This window comes from Equus quagga, chromosome 17, assembly GCF_021613505.1.
Source record: "Equus quagga isolate Etosha38 chromosome 17, UCLA_HA_Equagga_1.0, whole genome shotgun sequence".
Classification (NCBI taxonomy): domain Eukaryota; kingdom Metazoa; phylum Chordata; class Mammalia; order Perissodactyla; family Equidae; genus Equus; species Equus quagga.
This window is the reverse complement of record NC_060283.1, coordinates 56,988,327-57,008,719: the sequence shown is the minus strand read 5'-3', so window position 1 is coordinate 57,008,719 and position 20,393 is coordinate 56,988,327. Positions and strand designations below refer to the sequence as shown.

Genomic DNA, 20,393 nt, shown 5'->3' with positions numbered 1-20,393 from the left:
TGGAGCATAGAAAGCTTTCCTCAAGTCCTTTACTCTCCCCCCTGGAAGGGAGATCTGCTTACATTTATAGCTCACATAATTGGTGAGTGCCTTAGGCAGAAAGACAAACATAGTGCCTGGCCTGCAGGTTGCTGGAATAGTTCCCTGGATGCCGACTGCTTGGGTGTCAGAATGAAACAGTTTTCTGTGGCTTCCCCCAGACATTCTTCCTCCAAAACAGTCAAAGAAAACTACCTTTTTGCTCTGGGCTGCTGGCTGTGACGCTGTAGAATGGAAGGGAAGGAAGAAGGCATTTCTGGGATCCTGACTTCATCCCAACCTTTCCATTCCCCACTCCTTTCCCTGTTAGTCCCATTGCATCCTCCGTAACTGTGCCTCACAGGACTAATTGAAGCTCTTTCCTATGTCTCTGTCATAATTCCGTCTTTGGGGGACAAATACTAGCCAGACATTTTGTGCTAATTTCAGTGACTATCCTTCTAAATATTCAATATGATATGTGAGCCGAGGTTGGAAGGCTGTCAGGTGAATAAGCTCAGAACTGGATGTCTCTAACGGAGAGAAATGGAGAGGCAGAGGCAGAGACAGAGAGACACAGAGACAGAGATAGAAAGAGTGACAGAGAGGGCTTATGCTAAGGGATATAGTTTATCAAGAAGACCAAGTAGGAAATGATTTATAAGAAGGACAGGCCAAATAAATTTTGTCAGAGCCTCCTGTTTTGAGAGTCTGCTAAACTCTGAAAAGTAGAGGTGAACTAGCATATTTGCCATTTATTTTAGGTATGGTAATTCACAAAGCACTTTACTAAACACCATTTACTAAACGTCATATAATTGCAGAAGCCCGTGGCCTCGTGCTCTTAATGCCTGTGGACGTTGCCTTTATTGAGGTCATTAGTGATCTCTTATGCAGACTCTTAAACAGTCTTCTAAGGGCTCTTCCTGCCTCCCTGTATTTGGATGTTTGCAGTCTGGGCTCCTGGCAGAAAGGAAACAGTAAAAGATCTTAAATGTCCGTATCTCACGGGCAATTCCTTTCCAACATCTGTGTGTATTTTGACTAAAACTTTTAATCTGCTTTCATAGTTTCAATTTACAAAGGACTGGAATTCAGCTTTTAGACTTGCCAGTGGCACACATGTAAATCCACTGAATTATGACCAGTGTAAGAAGTCCTAATGATGCCACACCTCTCTCCCCTATCTTCCACGGCTATGTTCGTGCTAAGATACATAGAAACCTTAATAGAATACCACCCGCTACATTTATATATTAGTGGAAATAGGAGGCAAGTCAGAGGTTGTCCTGAAAATTTGGATTTTAAATTTTTTCCACCTACTTTAAGGAATTGGGAATATTATTTGATAGCTTTGACTAAGAGTAGCCAAGGTAATAAAACCTCTTCTGTGTAGTTTTTCTCCCCATTACACTTAAATACAGATTCCCCTTTACATATACAAGAACGTGTTTTCAAGTCCTTAGCATTAATAACGACTGGAACTCCCGCAGGACTGATTCCTTTTAGGTCCTGAAATCACAATTCTTCATGGCCATGAAGTGTAGCTAATTTGCTCACCTGATCTGACTCAAAATAGATGTTTTAATTTATTTTGTCCCAACAGGTATTTCTTGTTAAATACCTCTTACTTAGAGAGGTACACAAGTAAGCTGGCAGAATAAAGAATTCATATTTTCCTGCCTGTATTATGTGTGTTTTGGGGATAGAAAAATATAGAACTTCCGATGTAGCAATTTCTGTCAACAAGAAATTGAATTAAGTTGCTATGAAGGTTGTTTTGCTGATAAAATTCGTGATTCCAGTAGTCCATCCAATGGTTTTATACTTTATAAATTATCAGCCTTTCTTAGACTCGCCAGGAGGGGAAAAAAAAAAAAAAACCACAAAAGCAAGACGCTATCTCAGATGGCAGCAACATCAGTAGCTTTGAGAATACTATTTCTGTGGGTCGCATTTTCAGTATTTATTGTAATTCTCCCTTGCCTACAATCCAATTTCTTTTCAACCCATATGGTGCCAATTTCTTGAAAGCTTATTGTAGCAATATTAAAAATCTCAATTTAAATATCAAATTAGCCCCCAAATCATGAGGAAATAAATCCATGTGGGCTCACAAAATTTTCCCTTCAGGCCTTGAGATTCTAGTTATTGTTTCTTTGTTTCTTATGAAGAACAAATTGGTTTTAATATTGTATTTCATAAAAGACTTAAAATGTGTGGGTGTCCCCCAAAGTATTTGACTTTTGTAGCATTTTTAAAAACAATCATAATGTGAAAAAAATCTGAGTATTTGAGCGATGATAATAAAAATTGCTTTGGGCTGAAGTTCTGTATTCTGTATCACAGTCCACAGGAAAATTTTACGGCTAAGTAATAAACCTGGAAAATATGGGTTGCTAATGGAAATGTTGACAGACTCCAGCAGCCACTGCTGTAATATCTTGAATCTGATTTAAAAGAAGTTTCAATAATGTTTTTCCAAGTCACTCTTTTGGGGAATTCAAGTTAAAAAAAAAAAAAGTTTTCCACTACCTCAGTGATTGATGAAAATTCGAGGAATTTGTGGTCAGATACTTCAGGGCACCTGTGAATAAGATCATGGGTACTTGTAACAGGAGAATAAGTGTGCAAAGACTACTGTCCTGTAAGAAGCCACCCAGTTAAAGTCCCACTGCATAGAGACACTTTGATATAATGATAATCTACGTCGGATGGATTATACTGGTATGTTCTCAGATAAAAGTAGTAATGGGACAAACTACCAGCCCCCTTAGTTATGTTTTAATAGAAATTTTTTTATGAGAGGACAATAACAAGAGTAGCTGTGACTAAGATGTTGATTCTAGAAGTAATCAAGTCATTATATTGACTTACATAGTGTGTGGTCTCCCACATTTTCCACAAAATTATGGTACAAGGTGCCCAGCCAGGTAAATTTATACTTTAAAGTTTACTGATTATGATAGGAAATATTAAATATTTCCTTCAATTATCTGATTAAGACAGAAAACTCATTAGGCATGGGTACTGTCAATCTGAGGTGGCTGTCTTCTCCCATCCCTAGATCTATATGGTATTCTGGCGCTAAGAGAGGGAGTGTGTGGAAATGCTTAGGTCAAGCTGAGGAGTAGACTGTGCCAGAATCAGACTCCATGCTTATTAGCTATGTGGGCTTAGGCAAGTCACAGAACCTCTCTAAGTCTCAGTGTTTTCATGTAAAATGGGAATAATTTGAGCAACAATAACGAGTGATAATAATAACTAATGTTATTGAGTGCTAGTACATACCAGCCATTGCACTAAGTACTTTATATATATCAACTCAATTAAATATATAACAGTATCTGTCTTATGGTTTGTTGTAAGAATTAAAAGAGGTATTCCATGTAAGATCCTTAGCCCAATGTCCAGCATAACCTCAATGGAAGTGTTAGCCCATTTTGTTATGACAGAACTGCTCTTGTTTCATAAACACTAAGTCAAAGAGGCATAAGGGTCATTACTTTCTTTTATGGTTACTGCCATGAACTGTCATTGTCGATCTATATGAAGCCAAACTACAAGAAGGCAATGTGCTCCCCAAAAGCTCTCATCAGCACTAGTCAAGATTGGTTGCATACCAGGGTCTGGGAGGAATTCATGAAATTTTGTCAACCCCTCCAACAACGACCTTTGGTTGCACACTCTTGGTTTAGAGATCGCCATACCTTCTTTCATTCTATACTAGAAAGTCATTTCGGGCTGATGTTCTGAGTCATTTCAGGTTGATGTTCTGATTTGATGTGCCAAAGCTTTAAAGAAATCAACATCTGAATTTTTTAAAGCAAAATATAAACAACTGGATTCTTAAACTTTCTTTGAAGACATATATATCTTACAAACTAAATACCAGCACCCAGATTAAGAGCAGAACTGACACCACAGAAGCCACTCCAACCCATATTAGCTACATTTTTACAGAATTCTTTAACCTTTGTAGAAATTAGCTTAAGGCTATTCTTTTATTTAGCACTTAATTAATTCTTGGTGAAAGCTTTATAAATTTCATTTCATTTTAGCAGAATAACTTTGGCAAATCTTAATACATACCAGAAAGAATATGTAAATATAGGGGATCATTCATTTTGTTTTAAAAAATAAAGTAATTCTAATTTTATTGCTCAACTCAGTCTGACATTTAATCTACAAGGGACTTCATAACAAAATCCTTGGCTTAAACCTTATGTACTACAGTTTCTAATAGAGTGGCCCAATTAGTAAACCGTATCCATGCTAATGTGCTTGCTTGGGGCAAGAATCATCAGAGTTCCTCCTTCTGGTCCTTGCCAATGAAAGTGCACCAGGAGTGGGTGATATAGTATTGTAATTATACAATTAGCCTTGTCAAGGAGTAGAGCATTGGGAATAGCAGGATCCTGAAGCTTAAAATGTGACTAGCTGATAGATGACCATCATTAAGCTCATCCTTTGTTCACTTTGTGATGGGGTAGTACTAAGCTTAGGAAAAGGCTCCTTAATGAAGGCTAAAATCTTTGACCCACAGCCACTGTTCTTCATGTGCTCATCACTGCTCAGCTCGCCCATCCTTTCCACAACTACACATGTATTCTCTTCATCTCTCACCTTAGCCCGATGAAAAATAACAAACATTAGCCAACAAGCTCTTTTAATCAATCAAATTTAGGTGATGGAAAGCGAAATTCTGCACAAATATTATTTAGCCTAATATTTCTACTCATGGCAATGATGGCTCTTCCCATTCCACACTAATTCCACATATACATATTAAATTGAACGTTGTGGAATTTTGGCTACACAGAAATATTCTACATTTAAAACATGAATTCCTCTTACTAATATATTTATATTCACAATATACAAAAGTACCAGATACATCTACATATATGTATATATGTATTTTTATGTTTGTACACACATACATATATATCATACAAGCTGTGTATATTTTATTTCATTGTGTATGATAGTAAATAGAATTATTCTACATTTTTCAACTTTCTCAGAAGGTGAAGATTGGCATAAAGCCTTAACTGCTCTCTCTTATTCACTTGCAGTCTGTCTTCATTATTAGCCTAATTTTCTTCCCTTCTAGCTCCATGTGCTTCTGGGTTTGATTGGGCTATCTCTCTTCTGCAGTCAGTGACCTGCCACACCACTTTCCTACAGTAATTAGAAGTGCAGAAGTAGGAGTGTAGATATTCCCACTAAGTAATCACAAGAAGATCTAATATTACATTTTGACTATTGCATGCTTCCTAGGTCACATAACTACACCAAGAGTAGAGAACCAAGTTCTTCTTTTCCATAGCCACCGTTCTAGAATATTTTGGTGCAATTCTATGGAAGATATCCTTTGAAGTAAGATTCTGTCAAGTTACTAATGCTAGAATAAAATTTAGTGTTCATAGTAGAGTATGTCCATTGCAGAATATGATGCATGGTAAGTCCAAGAGATGTTTTAAAAATAAGTTATCATTATAAATACCAATCATGGCAAGATCTGAATTCAATTAAACGCAAAGAACTAGGAGGTAGGTGAGGTTATAAAGGGATGGCACGAGGTTATGAAATAGTTCTGGATCTTGATTGTGGTGGTGGTTGTATGAATCGACACGTGATAAAATTGCAAAAACTATACATGTGCACACACACCAGTTTTATACTGATGACATCTGAATAAGCTCTGTGGATTCTACCAGTGTCAAATTCCTGATTGCAATATTGTAGTAGAGTTATGCAAGATGTTATCAGTGGGGAAATAGGATGAAGAACAACAGAACCTCTTCTTAAATGTTTTCTAACTTCCTGTGAATCTATGGTTATTCCAAAATAAAAAACCTGTATGAGGGCTCTTTGGAGAAAGAACTGGGCAGGTGCAGAAGGAAGTAAATCTGTGTTTTGTGTTCAGTCCCAATATGGTTTTCCTGTTTTCAGTCAAATCGCTTGATCTCCTCATCCTTTGTTTCTCTTGTGTGCAGCAAAATGCAAGTCCTCTCTCTCTGAATCACTGTAAACACCTTGAAATCTGCGGGAAGTTGGTATTGCATGCATACATCTGAAAGATCATGAATGTAGATCACAGCTTCCATAGAGCAATACTGCATCTACTTCTGCACTTTTAGAAACAAGAGCCATAGGGGAGCAATAAACTAGACATGCCAGTCCTGCTACTTTGATTCTGCTTTTGAGAAACTCACTGTGCTCCTAAAATCTGTTACAATACCACGCTTCACATAGTCATGACTAATAGATGTAATTGTGAACACTTTACACATACAAAGCGCAATTTAATCCATTTGGATTGGATAGCTTTCACTTTTCTGTCAAAAAAGTACATTAAAAGTACTAGTTAAAGCATAAATTTACAGTAAAGAAATTAAGTATTTTGCTTTCTGAATGCATATGGTCGCTGAATGAAACCTCTGCCATTTAAAGAGTGGAGTAACTTCCAAGCCGAATTGAAGTTGCTCAGCATGCCAAACCAAGCCACAGGCAAGGCAAAGCAAAAGGGAAGCTTGCTATTTTATAGGTTAGACAAGAAACAATCTAAATGACTTTTTCTCTAAGTGAGATACCTTCATATTTCATGCAAACCCCAGGAAATAATTAAGGCTTCACTGCAATTCTGGGACCTGTGCTATGGAAGCTGTCTCCATAAGCTTCATTTTCATCTGGTACAATCGAGATTCTCTGTTATCCCTGACTACCCCTTATATAGCATCCTCCTTTAAGGCAATGAGAATTTGGCACATAAATAAACAGTGTGAGGTTGTTTCAGGGAGGGGATAGACATGATTCAATTTCAGCCAGGTGCTTTAGCACCAATTTGGGAGGTTACAACGTTATTAGACATTCTAACATAAAGACGGAGAGGAAAGAATATTGGTGGAAAAGAGATTTAAAAAAAAGAAAAACCTTTGGAAGATAAACTAAAAAAACCCAAAATACTTGGAAGTAAAAATGAGCTAGCTGCCTCTCATTTAATATTCTATAGGCGAAAGAAAAAAGTTCATTAGGTCATTTAAAAATTATCACAAGAGGTGTAGACTGATTCTAACACTGTAGGAGTTATTTCACCTAAATGACAAACGAGGGATCACAAATCTTGTGGAGTCGGGTAAGGGGTGCTGGCCATCAGTTGATCTCAGCTGGGGCACCCGGGATGCCAGAGTAGTGTATAGATTCAGATCTCGGCTTTTAACAGCACTAGCACTGTGGTGTTCAATGGACTCCATCCTCTGTTTAGGCTTCAGTTTCCGCATCTTCTACACAGGCACATCAGATGGTCATGGGGCTGGTCTCCATGAGGACCTAGGGAACTCTCAGGGTTCCGTGAAGCCCTCTCAAAACCCTTCTGTTGCTCCAGTTATGGCTCAGTTTTATTGGTTTGGATTTCCAAGTAAGATTTCACTTAAAGAAACAATTTCATGCCTCAACATTTTTTTTCAATCACTGAACTAGATAATCTTCTGGGCCTCTTCATTGTGTCAAAATTTTAACAAGTTCTGATAATCGCTTTTTTAAAGATTCACCACCTCCACAAAGGAAATTTTCTGGACTGGGTCCTTTCCTTGTGAATTTCTTATTGCTTTTCTATCCGTTTAGATACACAGCAAAATACTTTATTAAGATACCAGTTTGCGTTTTAGTGCTTGCTTCTTTGGAATAGGAAAATCTGTGTGTTTCTTCCTGAGATCTCCATCTTGAAAGGATTTTTGTCCTGCAGGACCTACCATTGCAATTCCAAGGCAGCAGCACCCAGAAGACAAGGCTCACTTAGCTTTTGCTGTTTGAGAAATTGACTTATTTCTATTGAGTAGTGGAGATGAGGGTGGAATGTGGAAGAGGCCGAACCCAACAACCTGGAGAAAAAAGGTTAGGTTCTCTAAGACTGAAGAGGGAAGAGGGTTACTGGTGGCAATTCCAGAAGGGGGGTGGGGACAGGGGACCTCAGTGCCTATTCTCATTCTGTACTTGTAGAGGTGCTAGGCCTCTCAAGTGGTCATGCTTGGATGGATACCCAGCCCTGGGGGACTGGACACCATGAGACAAGGATTTGTGGGAACACGCTCTGGCTAGCTTGATGGAAGAGGAGAGCCCAGTCCCTCCAGTCACCCTCATCAGCCCAGTCTAGATTACCTGGCAGCCAGACAGCCTGCAGACCCGTGAGTGAGCATAGCCAAGATTCCAGAGCCCCTCAGCAGATCCAGACTCATGAGCAATAGGCACTTATGTTATATGCCAAATAAAAAAGAGAGAGGAACAATGATGTCATAGCTATAAGGATTGTACATAACTGACGGACAGATTGGGCAGCTCTGCTTCCATGGAGCTGAACAAACAATACTTTAATGTACCAACTACAGAGGTCGGCAAAAGGGAGATCCTGCCCCTGTTTGCCAAGCACCATGTATTCCTCACCAGATCCTTCAACATCCCTAGATGAATCCCGTGGGAACCTTCCAATACATGATTAAAATGGAATTTCTGACCAACTCTGATAGTTGAGCACCAAGCTGGAATAATTTTTATTTAGACAAGAAGTAATGTGATGTTCCTTCAATCTGGTCCCTCAGACCGTATTTATTTCTGCTCAACACGAAGAAATGATGGAAAAAATTCTCTGGGGAGACTTGTGTTTTGTCCTGGAAAAAAAAAATTCAAGTTAACTCTTTATTTATGCAAAGGTGTAGCAATCCTCTTTGGAAATGAATGGCCTTGAGACCACTGCTCTGTGTGATTAAAAAAAAAGTCAATATTTACTGAGCAATACTAGGTGTCAGGCAACATGTTAAGATATTGACATGCTTTATTGTTTTATTTCATTATTACAATAACCCTATATGGTAAATATTATTATCCTGATGTTTAGATAAGGAAGTTCTGAGAGTTTAAGAAACTTGCCCCAAATTTCACAGCTAATGACTGATAAGTGTTGTTATTCAAAGCCAGATCTTCTAATTCCAAAATCCATTATTTTTCACCATTGTAATCATAGTAGGTTCTCAATGGAATTTTGCTGTATTCATGAGTACAATAATAAATAAGTACACATGAATAAATGCATATAAATAAATACAAATGAATAAAGGAATATAATAAACGAGTAACAATTAATGAAGAAATATATATATTTCTGTTCTGTAGAAAGTTTTGTCTAATGTTTCAGATTGTATCAGTTGCTCCTATTTATTTGTTAATTCAGATTTGATAAACATAGGTTTGATTCATTTCATGCAAGCATAGGCTTTCTCATTTGGCAAAAGAGAAAATGAGCCTCAAAGCTCTCATAACTATGATTCGGGATTCAAACCCAGATCGTATTTCTCTGTGGTTCATATTTTTTCTGCTACTCTATGCTGACTTTCTGTGGAAGTCATGTCTAAGTTAATATTGATGATAATAAATATTAAATAATGTATTATCATTTTAGTTAATTTCATCGTGTCATCCATTCAGCACTGAAGCTTTGGTAGCAAATGTGCACAGCTGAAGCATGATCTCATCTAACCATCACAACAGCTGGACAAATGGAGGCTGTTGCCCATTTTATAGATGAGGAAACAGATTCAGAGACATCAAAGAATTTCCCTAAGTCATGCAGATGATTAGCGATGGAGCTAGAACCTGGACACAGTACTGCTTCCTTTGCAGTCCCGCCCTAACACTCTGCAGGCAGGGCCATCTCTCCTCTCTCACTACAGGAGGCAGTAGTGCAGTGGTTTTTGATTTCTTGGCTTTTGTGCCTGTCTTCACTAGTGGAACATAAAAACTGCAATAGAGGGAGTTTACATTGTTGTTTTAACTTGAATCTGCAGGTCTTGAGATAGTACCTGCTAAATCATAATTTACTAATTTTTAAATTAATAAATAGGGGCCAGCCAGGTGGCGCAGCGGTTAAGTGCACACATTCCGCTTCTTGGCGGCCTGGCGTTTGCCAGTTCGGATCCCAGGTGCGGACATGGCACTGCTTGGCAAAAGCCATGCTGTGGTAGGCGTCCCAAATATAAAGTAGAGGAAGATGGGCACAGATGTTAGCTCAGGGCCAGTCTTCCTCAGCAAAAAGAGGACTGGCAATAGTTAGCTCAGGGCTAATCTTCCTCAAAAAAAAAAAAAAAAAGACGTAAATTAATAAATAAATGAATCCCTCCTGGTTAAATAAAGACCAGAGATAATCTGCTCTTGGATTCAGATCTCAAATGTCTAATTAGACACAGACCTTAGAAATGGACAGAGATTCTGCAAAAACTCTCTCAATTGGCTGCCTCTACGGAAAAAATATTGAACATTTTATCTTCATGAAATAATCAATGACTTGTCCATAATTCTGAGTTCAGTTCTTTATCCCTGGGCTAGTTTGCAGCATGACCCTAGGAAAGTCACTGAAGATATTTACTCTGAATAAAATTTTACTACTAAGTCAGATTCATGCCACTGAATTTCTCTAAAGATCTAATGAAAACTCATCAGAATGTATAATGTCTTCAAAGTTAAATAATATCAGTAAAAATGATAAATATGAAGCAACGTTACATCCTTGTCTCTCTCCAAAAGTGATTATATGAAGAGGAAAAGTAATCTATTTTAATTTAAATTGTGACTTTTCACTAAATGGAATCTAGCTATGCCGCTAACACTATGGCTTTTAATTCCAATATTCCTCTTCTCCACTACCTTTATAGAATATGATAATTTCTCTGTGTCAAAACCTGCCCAAGGAACCCATTCAGTCAATTGGTATTCACAAACTTCTAAACAGTATTAAATATCATTATTTTACTATTATACATAATAAGTGCTAATTTCATCTTTTCTAGAATGTTATTAGTGTTCTGCCTCTTCCCTAGACTATTGATTACTTTTAAATTGTACATGTATTATACACAAATGTGCATATGTCTAAGGTCACATCTATACATAGAATTCTCATTAACTCCAATTAAAAATATGAATGGATAAGAAAAGTAATTGGGGAACAAAGTAAAAAAAAAGTTCAACTGAGAAAATCTATTAAACTGGACTGAACATCATGCTGACCTTTGAACAATACTTTTCCTAGAAAACATAAATGCTGGAATCAATCTATTTGTAAAAATGTAAGTGAGAGCTTTTATTTATAGGCAGAATCTAAATCATTTTGGTTAAACATATTAGGTTAATTTTTATTCTTTAAAATATTGAGTGACTTTTATTTCCATGTTCTTTTGGAAGAAATTTAAAGTTGGGTCAATTTATGACTTAATCAGACAATGAATCATCTTGAAGGATACAATGTACCATGGACATGTGCACCACAGCAAAAGAAAGCCCTTCAAACTCTACATCTGAATTAAACTGCAAACCAATGAGAGCCTCCAAAGAAAATCTGACGGCAAAGTGAAAAGGGCAGCAAAGCTCTGAGAAAGGTTTCAAGATTTTGAAAAGTAAAAGTAGCCTATACTCAGTGTTCACACTTTACAAATACAGTAACAATAATAACAGAAAAGCTTCAAATAATATTTTCCTTAGAAAGGAATCAGGGGCTACAATTTGTGCAGTTATAGGAAGATAGACCAATATTAACTTTTTCTGGTTTGAGATTGAAAAGTTAGAATTTTTTCTTTGTTCCTCTTCAGTAACAGACTATCTGATTCAAAGAATTACGCCTGACCCCAGATCTTTGCTAGTTTACTGGTGGTTTCATGGCAGTTTCAGATGTTTTCAATGCTACAAATAATTTAATTTCAAATATGGAATTGAGGCCATAGCACCTGTGGAACAGCAACTTAGGAACCTATGTAGGAAAGTACATGAGGATGAGAGACAAGTTCTTTCTTCCAAAGGTCAGAATTATTAAATATTAAACATGAGATTACCTCCTCCCATCCCCAGAATGGTCTAAAAACCAATGCTAAATCTTTTATATCTAGTATTTAAAAATGAGGTACTTTTAAAATGACATCATTAGGGTGTTCTAACTAAAAATAAGTCTTTCCTCATTGTATTCTACTCAGATATTATCCAAAATAACACATAGTATACATTCTTAGTCTACGCTGGGCAATTTTCTTAGCACGTTATGAATATTACCTTATTCTCATAATTACTCTGTGAAGCAAGTACTATCCTTACTTCCATTTTCATGGGGCCCAGAGAGATTAAGTAACATCTAGAGCCAAACAGCTAATAAGTGGTGGAGCTTGGATTTGAACCTGGTCAGTCTGGTTCTAGAGTCCGTGTGCTTAACATAAACTAGTGCCAGACTATGCATTTTAAATTCTTAATTTATGGTGTCACTTGGGATCACTATCTATACTGCACAATAGTTCACAGACAGTTCTGAGCTTGCTCTTTCATAATATTTTATAAGTAAAACATTGGTTGAAAAATATTCCCCCATCATTGAAGAAATATCTAGTACTTTCTCCTGAAGATGTGACATACATCCTGATGAGAAGACAATGAAAAATTCTCATGAAGACAATAAAAAGGATTATTCATTAAAGAATCTTTCCTATTATGGGATTAATGATGAGACACAACTACAGACAAAAGGTCATGCCCTCAGCACTCCTCAATTTGGGGTGTTGTTGGAGGACAGAGAGCAAGTGACTAAGGTGAGGCGACATGTGTTTGTTTGGAGAGGAAAGAGTGAAAAATGGTTTGAAGACCTGGCTCTGACATCATCAGAGTTACCTGTGTAAAATCCAGGCATCTCAACCTGCTGCTGTATCCTTTAGGACTTCCCCCATTTCCTTCTCTATAAACTGGGAGAATAACGGGCCATACCTGCTAGAGGTTCAGTAAAGATGAAATAACACAATGCACATAAAGCACCAAGCAGATGCCAGGTGTGTAAGACATGCTTTATCTACCTGGACACAGTCATTATCAGCGTTACTCACCATGAAGTTCCTTCACTCTAAACTCACATATATTTTTCAGAATAAGCTAAGCTGTCTTTAAAAACTGTTTCTCAAACTTGTTAGCAACACTACGAAAGAAGGAATTTCAACATTATCTTCTATTCTGATTCATAAAACACCAGGAAAGCATATGGCTGTATATGAACATTAAATAATATTGTGTTCTGCTCTGCTTACCAAATTAAATCAAGTTCCAAACGCAGCTTATGCAGAGTGAATATGGTTGCCTATAAGAGGCAAACACATTTGGTGTTTAAATTTGTGTTTTCTATTATATAAAATTTTGTAGAATGATGAAACAATGGAAGAGTGGAAATAAAATAGAATATGCATGAAAATATTTTTAAAATACTTTCTTCCTTATATATAAAAACAACATAGATTAGTGCTTCCACTATTTATTTACTAGCTGTGTGAATTAATCAAGTTATTTAAATTCTCTCTGACTCACTTTCTTGATCCGTGAAAAGTACATAATAATGATACTTACCTCACAGGTTTGTGATGAGACAAATTAATTGATGAATAAAATACACAGAATAGTGCTCGCGCAGAGTAAGTGCTTGATGTTAGCTATCATTATCATTTCTGTGTTAACCTTTCCACGGGTATATTATAACACAAATATAAATTGGTTATTTTACAGCATCATTCCTCCCCCTCCTCCCAGCTTTGTCAACAAAAAAAGGATGTGGCCAAAATGAAAGTGGGTATTGGAGAAATTATGAGGATACCTCATTTACTTTCACAAGTCTATCTAGGTGAGAATTGAAAACAAAGAAAATGTAGCCTCTAAATTATTGAAATAGCTATTTGTAAAATGCTTGTCTTTATTCAGACCACATTACTCTTATTTTACAGACGTTTCTAAAACAACTCTCTGTTTCAAGGCTTTCAACCTACAGCTAATAAATGCGGGTTGATTTTAAGCACTCCACATTCTAAGAGCCGAGCCAGAGACCTTACGTGGGCTATTTCATTGAATCTCTGCAAATCACTATGAGGAAGTGTATTAGTTTTCTATTGCTGTAACCAATGACCACAAATTTAGTGGCTTAAACCCATATAAATTTCTTTTCTTTTCTTTTTTTTTGAGGAAGATTAGCCCTGAGCTAACTACTGCCAATCCTCCTCTTTTTGCTGAGGAAGCCTGGCCCCGAGCTAACATCCGTGCCCATCTTCTTCTACTTTATATGTGGGATGCCTACCACAGCATGGCTTTTGCCAAGCAGTGCCATGTCCACACCCAGGATCCAAACCGGCGAACTGTGGGCGGCTGAGAAGCGGAACGTTCGAACTTAACAGCTGCGCCACCGAGCCGGGCCCTAAATTAATTTTCTTGCAGCTCTGGATGTCACAAGTCCACAATCAGTTTTACTGGACTAAAATCAAGGTGCTGGCAGGGCTGCATTCCTTCTGGTGGTTCTAGCAGTGAATCTGGTTCCTTTCCTTTTCCAACTTCTGGAAATCGGCTCTTTTCTTCAGCATGGCCCCTTCCTCCATCCTCAAGGCCCCTCATTCCAACTCTGCTTCCATCCTTGCATCTTCTCTCTCTGACTCTAATCCTTCTGCCTCCCATTATAAAGATCTCTCCATTACGTTGGGCCCACCAGGATAATCTACTCACCCTCAAATCCTTAACTTCATCACATGTGCACAATCCTTTTTAACATGTAAAGTAACATATTCACAGATTCGGGGATAAGACATAACATCTATTGGGTTATTTTTCAGCCTACCACAGGTAGATAATATTCTATTCATTTTGCAATGAGAAAAAATGTAAAAATATTTAACTCCATTAATACATTGAGAAACAAAAATTCAGAGAGGTCGACTAGCTTAATTCAAACTCACAAAACCAAAAAGTGAGCATGAACATACTATGTAGGTCCTTCTGACCCTAATGCTGTTTCCCAAAGCATTACACAATTCTGCCCCCAGAGTAGGAAAAAAGATGAAGGAAAGACTCCCTCCTTAAGGGTAGATTTTTTATTTTCCTTATGACTTAAAAATATTAATTAAATAGGTTTATTGAATGGCTACTCTGTATAAGACCCAATTTTATGTGTTGAGAAGTATGAATGAGACCCAGTCGGTCCCCAGATAATCCCATATATTCCCATGTATTTGAATGGCTATCACTCCTAAACCTAAATCTATAGTCCCAACCAAATTCAACTACCTGATTGACAGTCCAATTTCACATTTTATAAACTTATCCAATTTGCCATGTCTAGAACTGAACTCCTGATTTTTCTCTACAGATAAGTTCTTCAGCCTTCTCCACCTCAGGAGATGGCCCCACCACACTCCCCTCCCCCAGTGCTCAGAGCTAATCAACCATCAAATGCCTTAAATTTGTCTCAAAAATATATCTTCATTGCATTTCCTTCTCCTTATTTTCATTATCCCCAGATTTCTAACTGCTATCTTCATGTCCATCTTGCATTGCCTCAATTTAATCTGCATACATAAACTGGCATGATCTCTTTAGAGATAAATTGGTTTATGTCACTTCCAAGGTAAAATACTTCAATAATTACCTACCACATTTATAACAAAATCCAAACTCCCATGCTGTACAGGGCTCCCACGTACCAGGCTCTGCTGTCCTGATGTAACTAGCAATGGAGCCTCCTTTCACTCCTAAAATTGTCCCATTTTGATGATAAATTACATGGTCACTATATCTATAGGACTCTGTGTAATCTTTCCTCCTCCTAAATTTTCTGTTCATGGCCAAAGTCTTCTCAATCAAGACTCAGCGGGGTCTTCCCTCAAGTCTCTCCTGTAATTATTTTTCTTCAAAATCTGAAGCATAGCATTTAATCCTGCACTTAATTATTTTATTTGTTGTATGTCTGTTCATTCCATCAAGGTACACAGAGACAACCAGGCTCACGTCCATATTGTTCACCCGAAACACTTCAGTCAGCCCAGTACCCGGTACATGGTAGGTGTCCACAAGTATTTATTGAAGGATAAGTGGCTAAATAAACTTGCCGTACATTCAGGGAGCTATGGAGACACATAGTTTAACATTTAAATAATAAAAATATTTTCAAGATATCATTGACCAAAACTAATGCAGAAGTTACTTCTGTTTACAGACAGAGGTTGACCAGGGAAGGCTCCAGAAGGGAAGGAAGTGCAGTCAGTGTTGATGGATGAAAAAGGTCGTGTTATGTGACTCAAGAAACTGAGAAAATATTTCTCAGCAGAAGAAATGGCATTTGCAAAGGCAAAAAGGTTTAAAACAGTGTGGCTATTCAGGGAACTCACAGTAGTTTCTATTATTAGAGTGTATAGTCTCGTATAGATGATATATTAATGCCATGAATCCCTAAGGACAAAAGCTAAATTATGGAAAGCACTGCAGGAAATATAGAGAAGAGCTAAGAAATCTGAAGTTTAGTTTTGTTTTCATTTATAGCGCTAGGATGATTTGAGAATTTCTATTGCATATTTAGCTCACCTTATAAATTATAGAAGTTCTTAGATAAGTAAATCAATTTTTGAAGAGCTATATTTCAAGCTTCATTACCATAAAGAATCCTCTCAGTTGTGAGTTTGTCATGTAATATTCACAAAATTATAATACATGGCCCATAAGGAAACTATATTGAGACTTATAGTATGTAAAACTAAACTGGGCTTTTCCCTCAAAAGATTTTTTGGGTTTGAATTTTAAGAATCATCTCAAATTTCTCCTTTGGTAATGTATTTTCATTCACTCTTAGATTGTAAAAAGAAACAGGCTAAAACCACTAAATTAACATTTTGGTATTTATATCACACAAATGCAAAGACGAACATATGGAATTTACAGAATATGAAGTCATATTTTGATGTAACTAAGAGTTGAAAGAGTGAGTTAAAACTCATCTCAGCCTTAAATATCTGGAAAGAGAAAATTTTCAAGAACTATCCTTGGAACAGATAATCATAAATGGTTACTTGGAACATAAGGAATGTACATCAGAATTTGCACACTCGTGGACTGCGGGACATGAATGTTTGCTTTGGCTCCCAGAGCACTTCAAAAGTTTGAGCCAAGATTTAAATTTGGAGAATTAACAAAAAAATCCAGAACTATATCCCCTCTTGAAAAATTAGAAGACAGACAATTCTTATAGAAAAAGCCAGAGTCTCCTAGAAGAGGGCAGATGCTGTCTAGTTCACCACAGCGCCGCCTCCCCCACCACCCGGGTACTAAGATCCAAGCCACCTCCCTTATGTATGTTACATCTCTGAGATTTTGTGCCAGACCAAAAAGAAAAAAACCCCAAACCATTAAAGACCCCTTGAGAATATGAAAATGTCTAGGAAAATACTTAGAATTTGAACATTGATAATACTGAGAATTGAATGTACAGGCTATTTTAACAAAATCATCTAAAAATGTAACAATTCAGACCTTCAATTTTTTCTTTCTCAGATTTTTTTGGTAAATAAACTATATCAAAACAAACAAAAAGCCAAACAAATCCAGTATAACAGTTTTTCCTCCTGACTAGTAAGCTATTCATTTTGATCTTTGGTCAATATACCATAAACAGCACAGCACAATAATCAAAAAACATGTAAGAAGACCATGTGTTTGATCTGTAGTTTAAATGTAAACACCTCCCTATAACATATCTTTCAATAGAGCAAATATAATTTGTTTTACTTAAATAGATTGAAAGACTTGAAATGTTTTTAATACTCAAATTGTTTTAGATTAGGAGATATAAAGCCAGAAAAGTCATTTCCACGGGAAATGACAGGCACCTACCTTCGCTATCTGGACACACCAGTTAAGCAACAGCTGTGATCCAATGTTATCCTTGTGTTCATGGACGTAATCCAACAGGCAGCCATGGGGCATAAGCTGTGTAACCAGCTGGATAGTTGGGCTCAGACAGACACCCAATAACCGGACTAAGTGTGGATGGTCCATACTTGCCATGATCAGAGCTTCCTATGAGAAAAAATATAATAGCACCACTTCAACCCAAAGTTTTTTATAATTATAGTTACTTGCACTGAATTAATGGTGCTGATAATGACTTTTAAAATGCACACTCAATGGAATCAATTAAAAGCGAAAAGACATTGTAGCCATCATATTCTTAAAGCAATTTAATTCAAGTGAAATTAAATGAAAAACAGAGTATATATTTAATAAAATGGAAAATGTTAAAGAATAACTGCATATAAAATTAATAATGGGATCTCTTTTATAATGTAGACAATATTAGATTTCATTTACTGCCAAGTAAGTTGAAATTGAATCCTAACTTACACTGGATTTTTAACCTTTGATCTTTGGTTCTAGAGTACAATCATTGATATAAATGCTACTCTGAAAAATCAAGAATTGAGACTATAAGCATATTATTTACACATATACAGTTTTGAAAATTAATAAAGGGAATCTTACAACAGAGTCGAGGAGCCATGAAGGGAGCACTCTCTCACACACACCCCTCGTCACAGCCTACTTAACCAGCAGGAAGATGCCACCCTGCCTCAGCGACAATGTGCTAACCACTGCTTGCAGCCCATGAGAAACCACCACCACCTCAAACTCTTGTTCTCCTCTAATGAACTTTTCTTCCAATAACTCTCCTTAATTCCCTCCTAAAACCTAATAAAAGTTGACATTCCCTTAGTCTCTTCAGACATACCTGTGGTTTGCCATAGTCTGCTTGTCCTGAATTTTAATTCCTCTACTGTTCTCAAATAAACTCAAATTTGCTTTGATAATTCATCAATTATTTTATTTTAAGATTGACATTATATGGTGTCAGAGGTGACATCTGAAGGAGACAAACCCTGAGGAGCTAACAACCCCTGGAAACACGTGTGGTACCACTGGAGTCCCTGTGCTCTCCACTTCTGTGGATCATCTCATTCCTTTCAGTTCAGTAAGTCTCCTTTAGGATTTGAGCCCCTCGCCTTATGTTGAGCTCTCCAGATTTATTCAGGATCTGTTTTTGTGATGGCATAACCCTTCCTGGTGAGTACAGCTGTACTCCCTTATCTGTGGTTTTGCTTTCCGTGGCTTCAGTTACCTGTGGCTAACTGCAGTCTAGAAGCAGATGATCCTCCTTCTGACTTATCATCAGAAAGTCAATGGTAACCTAACACTATGTCACAATGCCTATGTCATTCACCTCAGTTCATCTCATCACAGGACATTGTACCATCCAACATCATCACAAGAAGAAGAGTGAGTACAGTAAGCAATTTTGAGAGGGAGAGAGAACATTCACATAAATTTTATTACAGTATATTTTATAGTTGTTCATTTTATCACTAGCTAGTGTTAATCTCTTATTGTGCTTCATTTATAAATTAAACTTTGTCATAGGTATGCATATGTAGGAAAAAACATAGTATATATAGGGTTCAGTACTATCTGTGGTTTCAGACATCTACTGGAGGTCTTGTAACTATCCTCCGTGGATAAGGGGGGACTACTGTACTCTTGTTTTATAATCTCCAATTTTTTACTTATGGGATCCCAATCCTCCAAGCCCTCTCAGGAGATGCCCTCTCAGATGCCAGCTGGTGTCATGTTCAAAAATTATGATCCCTGCTCATGCAAATTCTTAACTAGATGGACCAACCTAACCAAAGGTAACATAGAGCTTTAGTTGATCTCCCCAACCTGTTTTTTCTCAGAACTAAGAAGACCATGGCTCTAGGATTTAAAAAAGTGCATGGGATGCCTGTTTTAATTGATATCTTGAGGCTTCCAAGCAAATTTAAGATTCCAAAATGCCTCTTTACCGACACAATAATTTACTTAAATAAATTATAATTAAAATAATTAATAAAATAATTTAATTTATAAATTAACTGAGGCAAATAGACAATTGGAAGAAGGACAAAAGGCATCAGTAGGCTCTTCTCCATCTCACCCCCCAAGGCTTACTTCTTTTCCTGTGGCACCCACATCACCTCTTCTATACTCTCCTCTTACCCGTTCCAATCCTCCCGCTGAAGTTCCCTTTTTCTCAGAACCTCTTCCCCTTCCCACTTCCTCTTTGATCAAATCCATTGAAATCTGCCCTTTTAAAATCAGACTCCCCAAGGACCCTAACTCTAAGCATCCAATTTCTTATGTTCCTTGGACTAAAGCTAAACTCAAAGCCATAGTAAAAGAATTTTGGAAAGTTACAGAGGATCCCCACAGATTTGCTAAGGAATTTAAAATGGTTGTCTAGACCTACCAACCTGATTTCTCAGAATTATATCAACTAGTCCATATGCTTGTTGGTGAGGCCCAAGCCCAGCACTCAATGAAAACTGTCAACTGTAATGATCCTGAAAGATCTCTAGAATTGCAGATGCCGGACAAACCCCTTGCCCTATTATATGACGGGGCTTGTGGAATTGCTCACCAACTCCAACAGGCAATTCCCAGCACTTTCTCAAAACCTGTTGATTGGA

The 20,393-nt window shown here is 37.2% G+C and overlaps 1 protein-coding gene across 4 annotated transcripts in view; it reads right to left on the bottom strand.

Moving 5' to 3' along the window:
• Positions 1-20,393, bottom strand: part of ERBB4 (erb-b2 receptor tyrosine kinase 4) — a 1,114,677-nt gene that overhangs the window by 151,837 nt on the left and 942,447 nt on the right. For all 4 annotated transcript variants that reach the window (XM_046644934.1, XM_046644936.1, XM_046644933.1 and 1 more), the window contains exon 20: positions 17,728-17,913. In XM_046644934.1, coding sequence (XP_046500890.1) covers positions 17,728-17,913 — 186 coding nt within the window. The remainder of the gene's footprint in view (positions 1-17,727; positions 17,914-20,393) is intronic.